The sequence below is a fragment of the Cornus florida genome, unplaced genomic scaffold (genome assembly GCF_030987335.1).
Source record: "Cornus florida cultivar Cherokee Brave unplaced genomic scaffold, ASM3098733v1 CherokeeBrave_3.0.0_Hap2_Chr11, whole genome shotgun sequence".
NCBI classification, from domain to species: Eukaryota; Viridiplantae; Streptophyta; class Magnoliopsida; order Cornales; family Cornaceae; genus Cornus; species Cornus florida.
The window spans coordinates 106,542,281-106,558,403 of NW_026775581.1; the positions used below are offsets into that span (position 1 = coordinate 106,542,281).

The window sequence follows — 16,123 nt, forward strand, 5'->3', positions numbered from 1 at the left end:
ATCATTTTAGAACGGTTCTACATGCATCTATTTTTTGAAATAGTTTATTATAATATTAAAAAATAATAAACAATGATCTTTAAGATCATTGTTTATTAATCTTACTTAATCATCAAAAGTGTGATTTAAACATGTAAAATATAGTATCTTTTTTCAACCTATCAAGTTTGTTCGGATTATAAATTTTCAGAATTATTATCTTTAAGTCTCGAGTTCAAGTCTTGATTATGATTTGAGAGTGATTGCAAATATCTAATATTTATATTACATCCATGCTTGTAAAAAATAAAATAAAAATAAAAATAAACGAGGCTCATGTCTTCCATGAGTTCCCTCTCCCAAGTCTCCTTACAAGCATCAACAACGTGTGAAAGAAATATGTACAAGCCAAGTACTAAGCACACGGAGAACTAATTTTGTTATATATTCACATGTTGTCTTTTATAATGCAGTGTTGACTTCTTCAATTATAATGCAAAGTCGTTGATCTATTAATTTCACATGGTCTTTTATAATTAAAATAAGACGTCAAGTATTGACTTCATTTTATCGTTTGACAAGGCATTAATATTGCTCTGTTTCTTTCCATTTCTAAATGAATCCCAATCCATTTTGAGGAGCAAAAAATTATTGATTTTCACTTCTATTTTATATTGTTTATCAACATTGCATTATAAAATCAGAATTCAAATGCCAAAAAAATTGTTACATTGCATATATAAATCAAAATAAATATATGTATATATATGTATCCCACACCACAAGGGGGCATATTAATTAAGAGTAGTAGCAAATAGGCAGCACAGGATCTGAAATAATTGGAAGCTCTGTAGATCTTGTCCTTGGAATGGTATTAACCTCTTCAGGAATTGAACAATTTGTAGTCAAGGAGGTCATCAATAAAAGGGTTGTGAATCTGATTCAGAAACAATTAGAGTCAGATCACTATTTACTATTTGCCCACTCACAACACAACTTTCCACAATACCCAACCTTTGTCTGTTGTTGCTCAAGAGCACTTGAATTTCCCAAAATTGGACTAAAACATATTTCTCTCTGTCTCATTACCTGCAAAACCATAGCAATAATTATTATTATTTTCAAGTATTAATTGGGGGTAACCAATCATGTAGCCCCCCCAACCCCTCCAATAGCACGTCACTATCTCACTCGTTAATAGAAAATAGACACTCACTATTGGAAAGGAATGCTACATTGTTGCTACTCAAATTACTCAGTAATTTAATTGTCCCTGAAATCAGTCCGTGGTTAGCCCTGGGAAAGGCATTGAAAGGTAATGCGTACTTACCTTTTTTACAAGTAAAAAGCCAATGAGCACTTCTTGAAGAATGTTTGGGAGTTCGAAGGAAAAGATGCCTGGACAGTTGAAATCAGGTGGTAATTTGAGAATTAATAAATATATGAGTTTGCATTTGAAATATTGTAGGGAAAAAAGAATGAAATAATACATACAGTGTGATTCTGAACTAGTGTCATGATGTTATAAAGTCCATTTCTGAATGTGAACTCTCTACAATCAATATTTATGTCACAATCCAAAGCAACCTACACAAAGAAAAAATGAATGAAAAAACCAGAAGTCGTTTCCTTCATGACAAAACTTGTAGTCCTACACATATATTACTTTGGCATGATGAGTTATACAATACAAACCTTAACTTTTGGCAAAGTAATATGAAATATTCTCACATAAGCTTTGATATCACCATATATTTTCATCTGAACAATATTGTTGTTTGAATCATCTTGAGATGAAACCACCCCAGCTAGGAGCTGGCTAACATTGAGACAAGGCAACAGAAGTCGCGTTCTTACGCTTATGTTCATGCTATGTGGAGGCTGGTAGAAGCCTGGGACTCGAATCAGTCCTATGGGAAGTCCTTGGTAGAGAATGTGAAGCCGCGAATGGCTGAATCTTATGCCAACCCTGTTTGGATTTTGGGCATTCAAGTTCAAAGAAGCAACAGATGAAACAAACAGGGTTGAGTCCGAATAAGAACCGAGCTTATAGGAATCCAATTTGATTGTTTGGAGAGAGAAAATGGGCTGTTTAGGCTTCAAGATGAAGATGGTGATCAATGTGGCCAACCCCAAGGCTGTTACAATGAACACAAGGAAGAGAACAAGAAAGAAGAAGCACTTCTTGAAGGAATATGGATGGCAAAATTGTCCAACAAAACAGAAAACATATGAACATTGTGCTTGATGAGCATCCATGGAAGAACTTCTTCATATTGGAATTAATGTTTAAGAAGTAACTCTTAATGTGATTATTTGATTACTAAAAGAAGGATACTACTTTCAAATAAAGGAGGAATGTGAGGGCTGATTCTGAATTCCTTTCTTGGAGTGACTTCTAGGACTTTAAAATCCCTTTGTATCAATAAGTGACTTTGAGGGGAAAGGTATGACTTGTTCCTATTGACAACTCTATTTTGATTCTGTGAACTTCGTTAAATATTAGAACCAAATTAACAGTGTTACTTTTCTATGAAGGGTCTCCTATTCTGTTATTTGCATGTACTGGAGGTTTTACAATTGGCCAGTTGTCACAGTCCAATACGTGCCACGTCACTCCACATGCAAATAATCTTTTATGTTTCACAAAATCACCATATTGAATTATTTCATGTTACATAAAATCGTCATTTTTGTTATATTAGGTGGTCTATATTAATGGTGCCCATAGGGAGCCGACAGTACGGGAAATAAAAAGCTCCAACAGTGTCAATTATGGCCTAATTAAATCAAATGTGGCTTATATGATTTTCGTTAACTAACTAGGGGTGATAATTCATGTTGGTGTGTTATGTTCGTGTCGACACGATTAAGACACGAATACGATTATTATACGTGTAACCTGTTTAATAAATGACTCAAGACTTGACATAATACGAAATGAGTCAATTTTGGCACGAACACGACATACTTATTCTACACATTTAGTTAAATAGGTCATTTTTTACATAAATATGACACGTTTATCAGACACGTTTAGTTAATCGGGTTAATAGTGTTTACATGGTCAAACACGAATACGACACGTTTGGTTAGCGAGTCAATTCGTGTCCACACGATTATGATTAGCCCAAACCCAAATCATTTTATCTCGTGTGGTGTAAAATATTGCCACTCCTTATAACTATGCAAAAGAAGTATTTTGATTTTAGGGGAAAATTTTCTAATATGTGCTTCAATTTTGCATCCATGGCAATAGAAATGGGTAAGTAACCCCGCTAATGCAATGTGTTGGGAGTACAGACCAGACACACCAAAGGTCTAACAGTCGGAAATTATTATGAAATCCGAACCCGTGATTTAAATTTGATTGGCCAACCTTTTTATCATAATATCAAGCAACTGCTCGGACAAGAAATTTGATTTGATCAAAAGTGTCCGGTTTGGAAATTGGAACCTATCCTACAATTGTGGTATCCAGGTAAGAAATGTAGTCGATAGGTTATGACAGGTCTCCAAATTAAATGATCCAAACCTTGTTATCATCATCCAAAAAAAAAAAAAAAACAAAACTTTGAAGACCTTACTTTTGACTGCTTTTTTGGCATATTTGATCGGTTCTATAATAAATCGACTTCACACCAACTCTATTCGAATTTAAAGGATTAAGAATTATTGGATGAGATTAAACCATCACAATTATATAATATTAGATCAATAGTGTAATAGAAAAACAGGAAACATAAGTACTTCACCTAGCAGTAATACAACAATTTTTTAAATAAAATAGAGAAAAAGATTGTGCAGATTAACAAGCCTGTGGCCTAGCGATATAAGGCTCTTATTTCTCAAAAAAATGTAACTTCAATGAAGGCAGTGTGAGTAAATCCCAACAAAAAAAAAAGAAAAAAAAGAAAAAAAAAGAAGATTGTGCAAGACAAAAGCTCTCTCTTAACCAACTATCACAATAGTACTAGTTTATGGGCTCAGTTTTTAGATTTTTTGGGTGTAGTCCGCATCAAAGAGGTCTTAATCTTCCGAGCATTGTGATCTCAAAAAATAATATTTGGACCCCACCCCTTGACTGCTACAAAGCCGAAAGGAGGAGAGTCATTCACACACAAAGGATTAATAATAGTTCACTACATTCAATGTCACCTGATTCATTTTTATCAAATAAGATGATATTGTTTAATAAATTATCGTATTCGTACACCCCATAATTGTACATCCCATATATATATATATATATATATATCTAAAAATACTGCGGAAACAAAGAAGTGAAACATGGATGGAATAAAGAAAGAGCAAGTTGATGTACTAGTACCCTTGGATGCAAGTAAGTCTCCCTTGAATGCATCCAAAAGATTGTCAATCACTCCACTATTCTTTCAGTTATAATATCCCATTCATTTTCCTATATTTAGGGTGAGGAAAGCAACTCATTACCAGCTGTTTGCCACATCATTATTAAAAATTACAACTTCTTCCTACTGTTGCAAATTTCACTGTCCACCCATGAATAATGTCTAAAATTACAACTTCAGCCACCCAATTTGCTAATTTTAAAAATTGGACACTTTCACATGGGAAACTTCCAAAACTTGCTTCAATCATATATTCCCATTAAAACATGGGTATATGTAAAGTTCATCCAATCTAGCCCCTAAAATGGAATTAACTTTAAGAAATGAGGACTTATTTTTTCATTACCACAAACTTTTCTTAGTTTTGTTGCTTATGTTTCAAAAAAGAAAAAGATTCGTTGAGGAAGAAATTTCGTCCACTTTCCAGAACAAGTAATATGATGAGCCCAAAGGAAATGACACTCTTTCCACGTCTCTTTCCCTTTCCCTACCCATCCAATCTTTTTCCATGGAAATCAAAAGGATATTGTGAGGTAGGCCACATGTCGCAGCTAATGAAATAATGACCACTCCAAAATACATGAAAATTAACTATCACAACTTCACTACCATCATAAACTAAAGATGCCATTTTCTATAGTAAATCAATTCATATCAATTAATGAATCTGAAACATGTAAGTAGGTATAACTGAACAATTAAAGCCTGTAAAAATAAATTTATAATATATATATTTAAAAAAGATAATTCCCAATAAAAAAATATTAGGTATTTAGAACCAACACTTGATGGCGTTTGAGAGAGTGAATGGGGGGATCACGATAGAAACAAACAAGGAGCGATAGTCAGTAATACCAAATAGTTTCATCACATGTCATTATCATCCATACAGATTTCATGTTCAAAAACCTAAATTCAAGGTCTCATACAAAGTAAACCTAATTACCTATGTACTCTCCCTCCAAAATACCAACAGCATATAAAAAACGTCCCATCCAAGGCCTAGGCATGGTTTTACTGTTTGTCCTCCCATCTCCACGAACAACAGACACCTGAAACAACAAAAAAGAAACTCATAAAGCAATTTATTGCCCAACTAAACTCCAACAAATGACAAATTACATGCATGATAATACTAGAATGAGAAAACTTGCATACATGTAGACTTATTTACAGAAAACCAGCATAAGGGGCAGATGTTGCTCAGTAAACTCCTCCTGACATAGAAGGAAGGTCTTCAAATGTCCACAGATCCATAGGGTTCACACCATCCTGAGTCGCATCACCACTGAGGAATGTATCCACCGAGCCATCCCACTTTCCCTCAAGATATGGAATCTGAAAGAAATTCATCTGGGATTCGAAAGCAGAAAGCTCTTCAGACAAATTCTTCACAGCATTTTCTTCAACAGGTGCCACGTTCCCTGCATCAGACTTCAGTTTTTTCGTAGGGTTACCATCTTCCATAAATTGAGCTTCATCAACTTCTACAGTCGCTGACAGAACAGATGATATTTCAGGTGTCTTTGCATTATGTTCTCCCCACCCAAAGTCAGAACAACCAAAAGAGTTACTTCCTTGATCGGAACTAAAATAAAGGGTGGACCCATCTGATGGACCAAATGAATCGAGTCCAACCTCGCCAGCACCAGTGTAGGTATCAGCAAATCCATACTGCTTAGTTGGCGGTTTCACTTCCACTGAACCCAAGGTATCATAGTAATCTGTGTTGTTTGTGAAATTGAAGTTCAGGTTCAGAGTGAGTTGATCAGATTGCAGGCTTTCCTTGGGAATCGTTTTCTGAGTTTTTGCCTTGATGGTCCGCTTTGGGGCACTTGGTGGAGCTTCATCAGGGAAATTCACCTTTGCTTTCTTGCCACGAATCCTCCGTGCCTCAGCATCATAAGCTCTAGCAGCTTCTTCTGCAGTGTTAAAAGTTCCAAGCCAAACCCTCACTCCCTTCGTCGGGTCACGGATCTCCGCAGCCCATTTACCCCACGGGCGCTGTCGGATCCCTCTATATTGATTCTTCCTCTTTCTCTTAGAAGATTTTTCGGCTTCCCCATTAGATTCCACAGATTTTGTAGATTTAGATCCTTCAATAATAAGAAAAAATAAAACGAATTTTCAAATAATAGTTGAAACAACTAAATGCACTGTGAACTTACATAAGTCTATATTGGGAAAAAACCATATCTAGGGAAAACGTGAATCATCAAGAGCTTGTTTGGAACCATTTTTCGTTTCGTGTATTTATTTCCAAATAAAAAAAATAAAAAATAAAAATTGTTTATTAAAAAAAAAAAATTTATTTCATTCTCTTGTTGATATATATATATTTTTTTCTTCAGTTTCCTACAGCCATATCTCATTCTATAAGTATAAATCTGCTTTTTATAGTCAATAAAATTTTGTTTTAATATGTACTTGTTAATAGGAAACAAGAGAAACAACACATGTCAAATGAAGAATTCAGATAAAATAAATTAAAACTGAGATGTGAAGATTTCTTAATCTAATTCGTTGAAGGAAAATGATAAACACTCTTCATGCTTCAAGGTGAAAAAACATCAAGAAATATAACTCCACATTAAGGCTTTTTCCACAATTGAATATACCCTCGTGAAAAAATAAAATTATTCCCTAATAATGTTTCAGCTGTGACCCTGTGATCAAATTTTTACTTCCACAAGTCTTCCTCTTTGATTCATGGAATAAATCAGGAAGGAAAATGGCAACATGCAAAGGAAGCCATCTTGTCTCCTGCTAAGGAAGATTTTTTTAATTTTCTTTTTTCCTAATTTTCTTCTTGAAATTTTAAATATAATTATAATTAAGATATAAAACATGACGAAAATCACTATTTCCTCTCTAGTTCCTTCTTTCCCTTTCATTTCCCTCGCTAGATCCATGAACCAGAAATTATAAAATCCGCAAAGGAATTTTTTCCCCAGAAAGCTTTTTGACCATTATTTCCTTTTCAAAAAAATAAAATAAATAAAAGAAGGGAGTCTTAACAAGATATCTTTTCCCGGTAAAAATTTACCAAGGAACTATTTTGTCGAAAAACAATCGGAAAGGGCTATATCATTTCCATTGTAGCTCAGTGAAGAGCACGCAAAATTTTACAAAGCTGCGTTTTTTAGCAATCAAAATTAAATTTTAATTCTAAAATACACAAAAAGATATAGTTGAGTTGAACCTCCACAAAAGACGGAGAAACTGAGAAAAATATAATAATAAACAAACAAATAAATATTTTTTAGACCGATCAGAAACACTCCAAACCCCAAAAAATCATACCTTTCAAGTTCAAATCGAAAAAGAAAAAACAAATAAATAAATAAAAATCAATCGATAAACTAGATGAGAAATGGTTGTTGTTACCATGAGAAAGGGCAGACTTTGAAGCAGAGAAAGCATAGGGCTTGACGTCCTCGTCCTCATCATCGGAGCACTCCTTGAAATGCTGAAAATCGGCCTCGAAGTCATCGTCGAGGTTAACGATGTCAGATCTCAGGGGCTTGGAGTAGTAATTGCTAGGGTTCTTCTTGAAATCGGACTGCCAGAGGTAATCGGCGATCAACCGGCGGGATTTGTTCGCCGGAATGAAGCCGGAGATGATGGCACCGCCACACATCCTTCTTTTTTATTTTTCCTAGAAAATGTTGGAATATTTAAGAAAAGCAGGACCGTTTGGAGAGAAGGAAAATCGAGAAATATATTTCTTGGGAGTTTTTTTCAGAAAATGTTTGGAAGAGAAGGAACAGAAAGTTTAGGGTTTATAAGCTAGGAAGGTCCACTTTATAGTTCTCAGTTTGAAATCGGCAGGAACGAGGTAGTACAGGAATTAGTTACTGTAATACCCTTCATTGAATTCTTTAATTACGTTTGTAGGATTTTTAGTCCTGGAATACCCTCAAGATTAAGCTTAAATTTCGGTTCTATAGTATTATCAGTACTATTACGAGGACAGGAACGTCAATTTAACTCACACGTGGGATGTTTTAGAGGTTAGAGCATATTTATATGCGGTGAAACTGTACGTATGAAAGTGTTTAATGACATAGAGCATAATCACTAGATCCTTCAATTCTAAAATTTCACCGCATTAACTTATATGAATTTTATCCTCTAATTCACTAATATTTTTATCTTTTAGTTTATTAAATAATATTTTGTTGACTTTTTTCTAATAGAAAATTATTTAAAAGTAATGAGAAAAGCTTTTATTAATTGAATTTGTGAAGTAGTCATATTTTTTAATTATATTAAATGATGTCCAAATCGATTTTTTTTAGCAACCCAAATAAACCGTGTCCAACTGGAATCTTACACAGACACAAATCAATAGTCAATAAAACAGAGTCTATTTCCCTTTGACTGTCACATTAGTCGGGAGATGAAAACTAATTAGGCTTTTAATCAAATTTTCTATGTTAAATACTTCCTCAATCTTTTATTAATAGTCTATCTCTTCCATTAAAGTTTTTAAGAATCATGCCATTAATGCATTATTCTTAATTATTATTTCTTTTAAAATTATCAATTTATTCTTTTAATTTTTTTAAAAAATTATAAAATTTAAAATTACCATAAAAAGATAATAGTTATTTTACTTTCACTTGTTAAATAAAACAACTAATTCGGAACATTAAAAAAAAAAATGAACTGCCACGGAGTAAAACATTTGCTAAGTATCATCTAGAAAAGGTAACCCAGTGGCAATGACTCTTGTCCCCTAGAATAAGTCATGGGCTGAAAAAAATTTATATATATTTTGGGTATGTTGTTACGTGGTATACCTCTTTATAAATATTTTATTAATAATAAAAAATAAAGAATTTTCAAGATAAACAGAGGAACATGCATCTAGGATATTGTAGACATTGTAGGTGGGTTCAATAACTACAGTTTTTTTAGATACTGTAAATGAAGATTACAACAATCTGATGAGATATCCACCATATGACGATTTCTTGTAAAGAAATGGAAAATGGTACTGAAATTTGGTTAACAAGGTACTGACTAATTTAATGTTAAATTTCTTAAACAATGTTAGATTTGGATATTCAATAGCTAATACTTTCTTGTATGCGGTTGAAGTTCTAAAATTAAAAATAAGTAGCTTATTGCATCCAGTTTTAAGTTCTGAAATTAAAAATTAGTGACGTATTAGTCGAATGATTGAGTTGTTTCAATTATTCCATATATTTAGAAGTATATGTTCAAAGCTTACTTCCTCCCCTCTAATCATTAATCTCTAATATTTTTGTTAAAAAAAAAAAAATTTAATTACTTAATTGATGCGAATCATGTGATTGTCAACACTGCACACTGTCGTATAATGCATGTTTATTGTCACTATCAGAAGGAATGGATAGCAACAAGGCCGTGGGATGCGTGATGTGTCACATAACATGGGACATGGACTCTGAAATAAAGGCAGTGCCGTAACACATTATAAAAGTCGTACAGTATTCATTTTACTTCAGGATGTTAATAGTTCATATTTTTTATTTGGTAGAATCAAAGCTTTGTAATTTTGAAAAAAAAAAAAAAAACTGACCAAATTACTGACATAGATATGAAATAACATTGTTTACTCCATAAAAATACTACTTTTAAGCACATAACATAAGTATTACTTTTTGTGCAATCATATACCACTTTTTGTTTGTCAAATATCACTTTTTGTGTATTAAGTATTATTTTTTTGTACGAATACTATTTTTTGTACATTAGGTATTATTTTTTGTGCATTACAAAAAGTGATATTTAATGACAAAAAGTGAATATCTCTGTAACAATAAACAATATTTTTTTATATTTTTATTTTTTCAAAATTATAAGACGTTAATTTTATTAAATAATAAATATAATTCATTAACACCATTTATCCATTTATATATAATAATTCATTTATGTATATTTGTTACATGAGCAGGCATATGATTTTGACGTGGAAAATCCATATATGTTTACCTCATCGTGTATCTTCCAGATCATTCTGGTGTATGAAGGTGGTAGAAAAATGTGGTTCTTATTGCTGCTCCCAACAAAAAGTGACAATTGTTGTTTTTTTGACCGGAAAGTTACGGTTTACCCTTCAAAAAACATATATTCAGTGCTAGCCGTGCAAACAACTTATGTCAAGTTTGACTTAATCATACGTACACAATATACAATTTATTTTTTCAAATTCTAATCTTAGGTTCAATCCTCTTTCTCCTAATCTTCACTAACCACTAATTACTAACACCCTAATTATTGTCCGATCAAAAACACAAAAACAAAAATAAAAACAAATCGTCTTATCAAAAACAATGCTCACACACACATATATATAACTCCACGACAACTTATGAGTGCCCCCCCCCCCCCCCCCCCACTCCATCCCCAATTTATGTATCATTTTGTTGTTATTTTTTTTTATCATACATGAAGAAATTTTTATAGTAAGCTCTCCTAAAATTTTCATTTACTAAAATTATATTTTATTTCCTTTTTTTTTTTTTCCCTTCATTTACTCTTCAAATTCCTATAATTTTCTTTTTTTGTAAAAAAAAAAAGTTACATTGCTATTCAATTAAACCCTAATTTTTTTCTCTTCAAAGTTCTCTGTTTTTTTTTTTTTTTTTTTTTTTTTTGCACTTCTTAAAATTTTTCTTTTCGAACTTGTATATCACTCGTATGTAACCTTTTTTTTTTTTTTTTTTTTTTCCTCTTATTTACATTCATTGTTGTAATTTTATGAACTCAATAAATTCAAAATAAAACTAAATTAATCATGTCATTTGAACTATTTTTTTTTTAGTCAAGTACATTACACCCCCCTAAATTAAATTCTGGCTCCGCCGCTGTGTGTATGGAGAAAGTAATGTATTCAACTCAAAAAATAGGTTTCTTAATCGGCATAAAAGAAAAGTACGAGTAATTCATAAGCTAGGGTAACTCAATTTCTTTTTCTCTTTGAAAATTAAGAATTTAATATATATATATTATATGTTAAAAATGGTACATGATGGGCTTTATTGGAAATTACTTTATCTTCCTCAAATTTCCGCCTCTGATGCTTGATGGCCCTCATGGATCCTTTTGAGGTTCAGCATACCTAATTTAAGAGAAGGAATTGGGGTCACCTAATTTGACTGGACATATAGCCTGTTCAACCACCTAACTTTCATGAAATTCACACAATCATTTCTTTTCTTTTTTTTTCTTTTTTTTTTTCTTTTTTTCTCAATTACATTATATTATATTCAAACTCAAGTACTAGTCAGAAAAAATTACATATAAGCCTTTCACGTTCTTATTATATACGGCTTTAATGCTTTTTTTCAGTGAATCGAGACCATCTTCTTAGTTAGATTTTGAATTTAAGTCATACTTTATGAATGTTAAATTAATGTTAAATTATTAAGTAAACAATCTAAATTTTTTTCTTTTTAACCATGGTGCCACCTTGTATTTGCGTGATTAATGGGGAAGTTTAAAATGGCAAATTGTGGAATTAATGAGAGGAAGAGGGTATGAATGGAAGACCAAATTTGGTAGTGTAGCAAATGCCGGTGCTATTTACGGCGTGGTAAAGGTCGTAAGGTGAGGGTGAAAAATGAGAAGTAACGTAAAGTGGGTTGGTTAAAAAGGATGAAAAATAAAAGAGGTGCATGCACCCGAATCTGGCGTAAATGCCGGAACAGATGACAGAGAATAGAAGACGACAAAACAACCCAATATTATATAAAGTAAGGTGAGTGGGACCCACAGTAATGAAATGTGGGGCCAACAACACATGAAGTGAGTGATTCTGGTTCCTTTTGGCGCTTTAGACTGTTATCATCCCCAAAAACTCTCTTAGAGAGCCGTGTTCTTCAAATTATTTTCTCTCAGTATTTTTGTATTGCAAATGGCCTGTAAAATCTTGTATCTATTTTATTCTATAAAACAAACTTACCTTTCCAAAAAAAAACCAAAAAAAACAAAAAAAAGAAGAACAAGCAATCTACATATACAAGTCTGTATTGATGGACATGCACCTCCCTAACCGGTAGACGGAATTCAATGTGTTTGGTGTGTCAAGTTATTATATTCGTATGTATTATGCACGTATTTATGCGTAATTTTCTAAGTGCTCAAAAGTCTATATAAATAAGGTCAACAAAAATGTTGAATTTCAAAAGTAAATTTCAAAAGTGAGTGATATTATATCTCATGTCCTCTTCGGATGTTGATTTATTTATATATATAAATATGTAAAGATCTCATAATAATACATTTAGAAACAATTGGAAACATCAAGAGAAAAATATACAAGACGGTCCATATCTAGACGTCGCTGTTACAAAGAAAAGAATAATAAATCTGTAAAAATAATTTACGTGAATTTGCTAATTTAGATGAATTAAAGTCTATAAATTAAATGGTGGGGATATCCCAAAAATCTAAGTTTTCATTGCACTGACACAGCTTTGTGCAGATGACATCAGTTCATGTAAATTAGTTGCAAGTTGCAACTATCATGCACTTGTCGTATGCGCAACAATTTTAATTGTTTGCTATAACATGTTGCATGTACCGTTTGCTTTGATCAGAAGAGTTCTGACAACATTTTGTTTAACATATTTACCTAAAAAAAACGTTTCACAAGTTTTTACTTTGATCAGAAGAGTTCTCACAACAATTTGTTTAACATATTTACCTTAAAAAAAAAAAAAAAAAAAATTGTTTAACATATTTTTAAGGAGTCGATTTAGTGGTAAAATGACCGGTTGGGATTGAATTCCTTTTAAGAACTTATGGTAATTTGATGCCACACTTTTGCTGTTATATTTACTTACCCGACTTGTTAGAGTGAAGCCTCGAATACTTTGAGTTATTCAAAACAAAAACAAAAACATTTTGTTTGACATTAATTTTGAAGTTTGTGAAAATTCAAATTAAAAAGTGTTAAAATATGGATTTGAATAATAACATTAATTAATGATTTTATATAAAAATAATATCAAAAGAATTGTCTTAAAATTTTCTTTTTCAACACCCCAAATAGCATTAACATTGCATGTATAATTAGAATGAACCTTTTATATTTCAGAACTTCATAATTAATGGTATCCAACGAGCGATCTTATATATTGATTATTAATTGCCCATAGTCAAATGTTTTGATCTTATTTTGTACGCATTTTAATTTTTTATTTGTAAAGCACTAATTGTTCAATGTACTACTCGAAATTAAATTATTGTTTTTAGAAACATTGTAATTTGCAGTCAAATCAACTCTTTTATTTCATTTATTCTTTTTTTTAATTATTGTTATTAACAGTTGATAGATATGAAACTCACCACCATACATGCACCAAACAATTAAGTTGAATAATTAATACTAATTTAACTGATAGGCTGGGTACATCTTTATTATTGCTATTAATTAATCTAGTGATTCTAATCTTAAGAACCAATAAATTAATAATGTTAAAGTAAAATGATTGTCAATAATAGTGATCATATTATAATATTATAGTACAATATTGTATATGTAACGCCTTCACTGTCCCAAGTTGCCAAGTCGGTGATGACGAGGATGTTAAGCTCGTGGTGGACACTATTCTCTTTGATGTGCATGTGCATGTACATATATAATTACGTACACACGTACTATTTCATTTGGTTTTCATACCATATATATATATATATATATATATATATATATATATAATAAAAAAGGACAGGAAGAACACTAATTTGGCTCATATGAAGAGAGAAGCAATCTATAATCACAAAAAGATGAAGAAAAAAAAAATACATAGAAAATTATTCATAAAATAAGCATAACGCAGTTCTCTTACAATATTATGGAATAATGGACTTTTTGTTTTAATCTTACAACCTTTACATATATATAGAGATATAAGAAAATACAATCAGAAAGAGCGAATATATGTATGTCACTACTCCTACTAGGCCACATAATTTTAAGAACATGAGCTCCTTTTTATTGATAATGGATTTAAAAGAGCTAGCTAGACTCGTATAGACCATCTTATATATTGTTAATTACGTACTATATGTTGACGTTAATTGTATTTCAAGTAAACAAAATGATAAATTTCAAGTTCATGCATGGAGATACGGCTGCTAAGGCCAGAAACCACCCGATGATGTCTGTGTCAGTACTTTTGCATTGATATTTTCTTACTTTTTTAGGTCCCAAGTTGGTACTCTGTACAACTATATATATATATATATATATATATATTATGGAAAATGATTTTGATACGGATGAGTAGCCCACAGAAAATCGAGTGCCTCCATCAGCCTTTGATGGTTTGAGGTGGCTCCCACCTCAAATATTTGAGCTAAACTCATCGGCTCTAATGTATAGCATTTGTGCAGCGCGCGCGCGCACACACACACTTATACCTATTATGTTAATATATTGTGTCGCCAATAAGCAGTTAACTTATGTAAAATAATGATCACTACTACTATTACTATGTCGACATATATTGTTATTATAATATTATTGTCCCATTGTGTTTTGGCCAAGAGAGAGTGACTTGGCAGCTTCTCCAATTAGGTGAGTATTATCACTTTTTCCAAAATGGAATGTTTCTCTAGGAATAAAAAAGTTCTTTTTTTAACCTCATTCCGTCTTCATTCGTATTGAAGAAGTTGGAGCTAGTTGGCACCTCGTGCTGCATATTTTATAAGAAAGACAATCCAAATTTTAATAAATTTAACATAAATTTTATAAGGCTTAATTTGACTTCATATAATTGAAGTTTTGAAATTAATATTGATGAAATAAAAATAAAAATAAAAAATTTAATTTCAATTTTGTGAATTAAATTATTTACATTTTTACAAATTTCAATTTTATGAAGCAAAAAACAAAATAGGTGTATCTATATATACACACACACACATAACTATTATGTTAAAACATATTTAATAATTATAATAATAAAAATATTGTTAAAACTTAAATATAAAATGAAGAAAAAACAAAATTAAAGTCACAAAGATATAAAATGTATTTATTATTAACCAAGACAGTTTTGGGAGTTGACAAGTTTTAAATTATTTTTTAAAATTTGTCCCTAACCCTGTTAGAATGATCCCAAAATTGTGCCACACTAACGTGAACATACTAATATTTTCCTCTATCTTTATTGCTACGTATTTTCCAATGCAGTATGCACAAAAAGAATGGCTGCAACTTTTGCGTCTGAACAACTTCCGGAAAGAAAAAAACGTACTTTTGCCTCCATGCAAATCGAACAGAATCTTTGTGAAGATTTATCAGTTTCTCTTCTCAGTGTTGGCTTTTGTTTCTTGGTTGATTGATTTTCTGTTTCAAGTTTCTTGATATTCAATCTGTCAGAGATTGCTGCGGACAAACAGAGCCTCCTGTAACTGCAACTCTTGTGCGTATTTTTAATCTGGAAACGGGAAGATCTCATCTTGGTCATAGAAAATTGAAAAGTAAAGATCATCACGTACCATGGGGAATTTGGAGCTTGATGATCCTTCCTTCATGTTCTGTTTTCTCAATGTTACGACATGGGCCCTACGTCCACTGTCCCCCAAACCTATCCGTCTTCTCTCTTGGCACACGTCAACCCCAAAACCTAAATGACTTTATATATTGCCATACAAAAGAGTTTTAGAACTGTTCAAAACTCTAAATGCACTTATATATTGTGATACGATAGAGTTTTAGAACCAATCCACCGCCGGCATTATTTTTTATTTTTCTCTCAAAACCGGAT

General features: G+C 31.9%; 2 protein-coding genes across 2 annotated transcripts; both read right to left on the bottom strand.

The window, feature by feature from the left end:
• Positions 1 to 699: 699 nt before the first annotated feature.
• On the bottom strand, positions 700 to 2,267 carry LOC132285234 (uncharacterized). Its single transcript, XM_059787405.1, has 4 exons — positions 1,675 to 2,267; positions 1,474 to 1,566; positions 1,310 to 1,377; positions 700 to 1,068 (listed from the first exon to the last, which is right to left on the bottom strand). Exons 1-3 carry the CDS (start codon positions 2,236 to 2,238, stop codon positions 1,315 to 1,317), a joined length of 720 nt encoding a protein of 239 aa, XP_059643388.1. The 5' UTR covers positions 2,239 to 2,267; the 3' UTR covers positions 700 to 1,068; positions 1,310 to 1,314.
• Positions 2,268 to 5,173: 2,906 nt separating this feature from the next.
• On the bottom strand, positions 5,174 to 8,136 carry LOC132283299 (ethylene-responsive transcription factor RAP2-12). The gene is made up of 3 exons (XM_059785237.1): positions 7,737 to 8,136; positions 5,508 to 6,445; positions 5,174 to 5,401 (listed from the first exon to the last, which is right to left on the bottom strand). Exons 1-2 carry the CDS (start codon positions 7,987 to 7,989, stop codon positions 5,553 to 5,555), a joined length of 1,146 nt encoding a protein of 381 aa, XP_059641220.1. The 5' UTR covers positions 7,990 to 8,136; the 3' UTR covers positions 5,174 to 5,401; positions 5,508 to 5,552.
• Between the last annotated feature and the right edge of the window lie 7,987 nt (positions 8,137 to 16,123).

Excerpts from the sequence above, each read along its gene's own strand:
- LOC132285234 (XM_059787405.1), bottom strand. The coding sequence starts at position 2,238 with ATGGATGCTCATCAAGCACAATGTTCATATGTTTTCTGTTTTGTTGGA. Across the intron at positions 1,567-1,674 it reads TTACTTTGCCAAAAGTTAAG|GTTGCTTTGGATTGTGACAT; the intron begins GTTTGTATTGTA and ends TTCTTTGTGTAG. Across the intron at positions 1,378-1,473 it reads CACTAGTTCAGAATCACACT|GCATCTTTTCCTTCGAACTC; the intron begins GTATGTATTATT and ends TCAACTGTCCAG.
- LOC132283299 (XM_059785237.1), bottom strand. The coding sequence starts at position 7,989 with ATGTGTGGCGGTGCCATCATCTCCGGCTTCATTCCGGCGAACAAATCC. Across the intron at positions 6,446-7,736 it reads AAAGTCTGCCCTTTCTCATG|GATCTAAATCTACAAAATCT; the intron begins GTAACAACAACC and ends TTATTATTGAAG.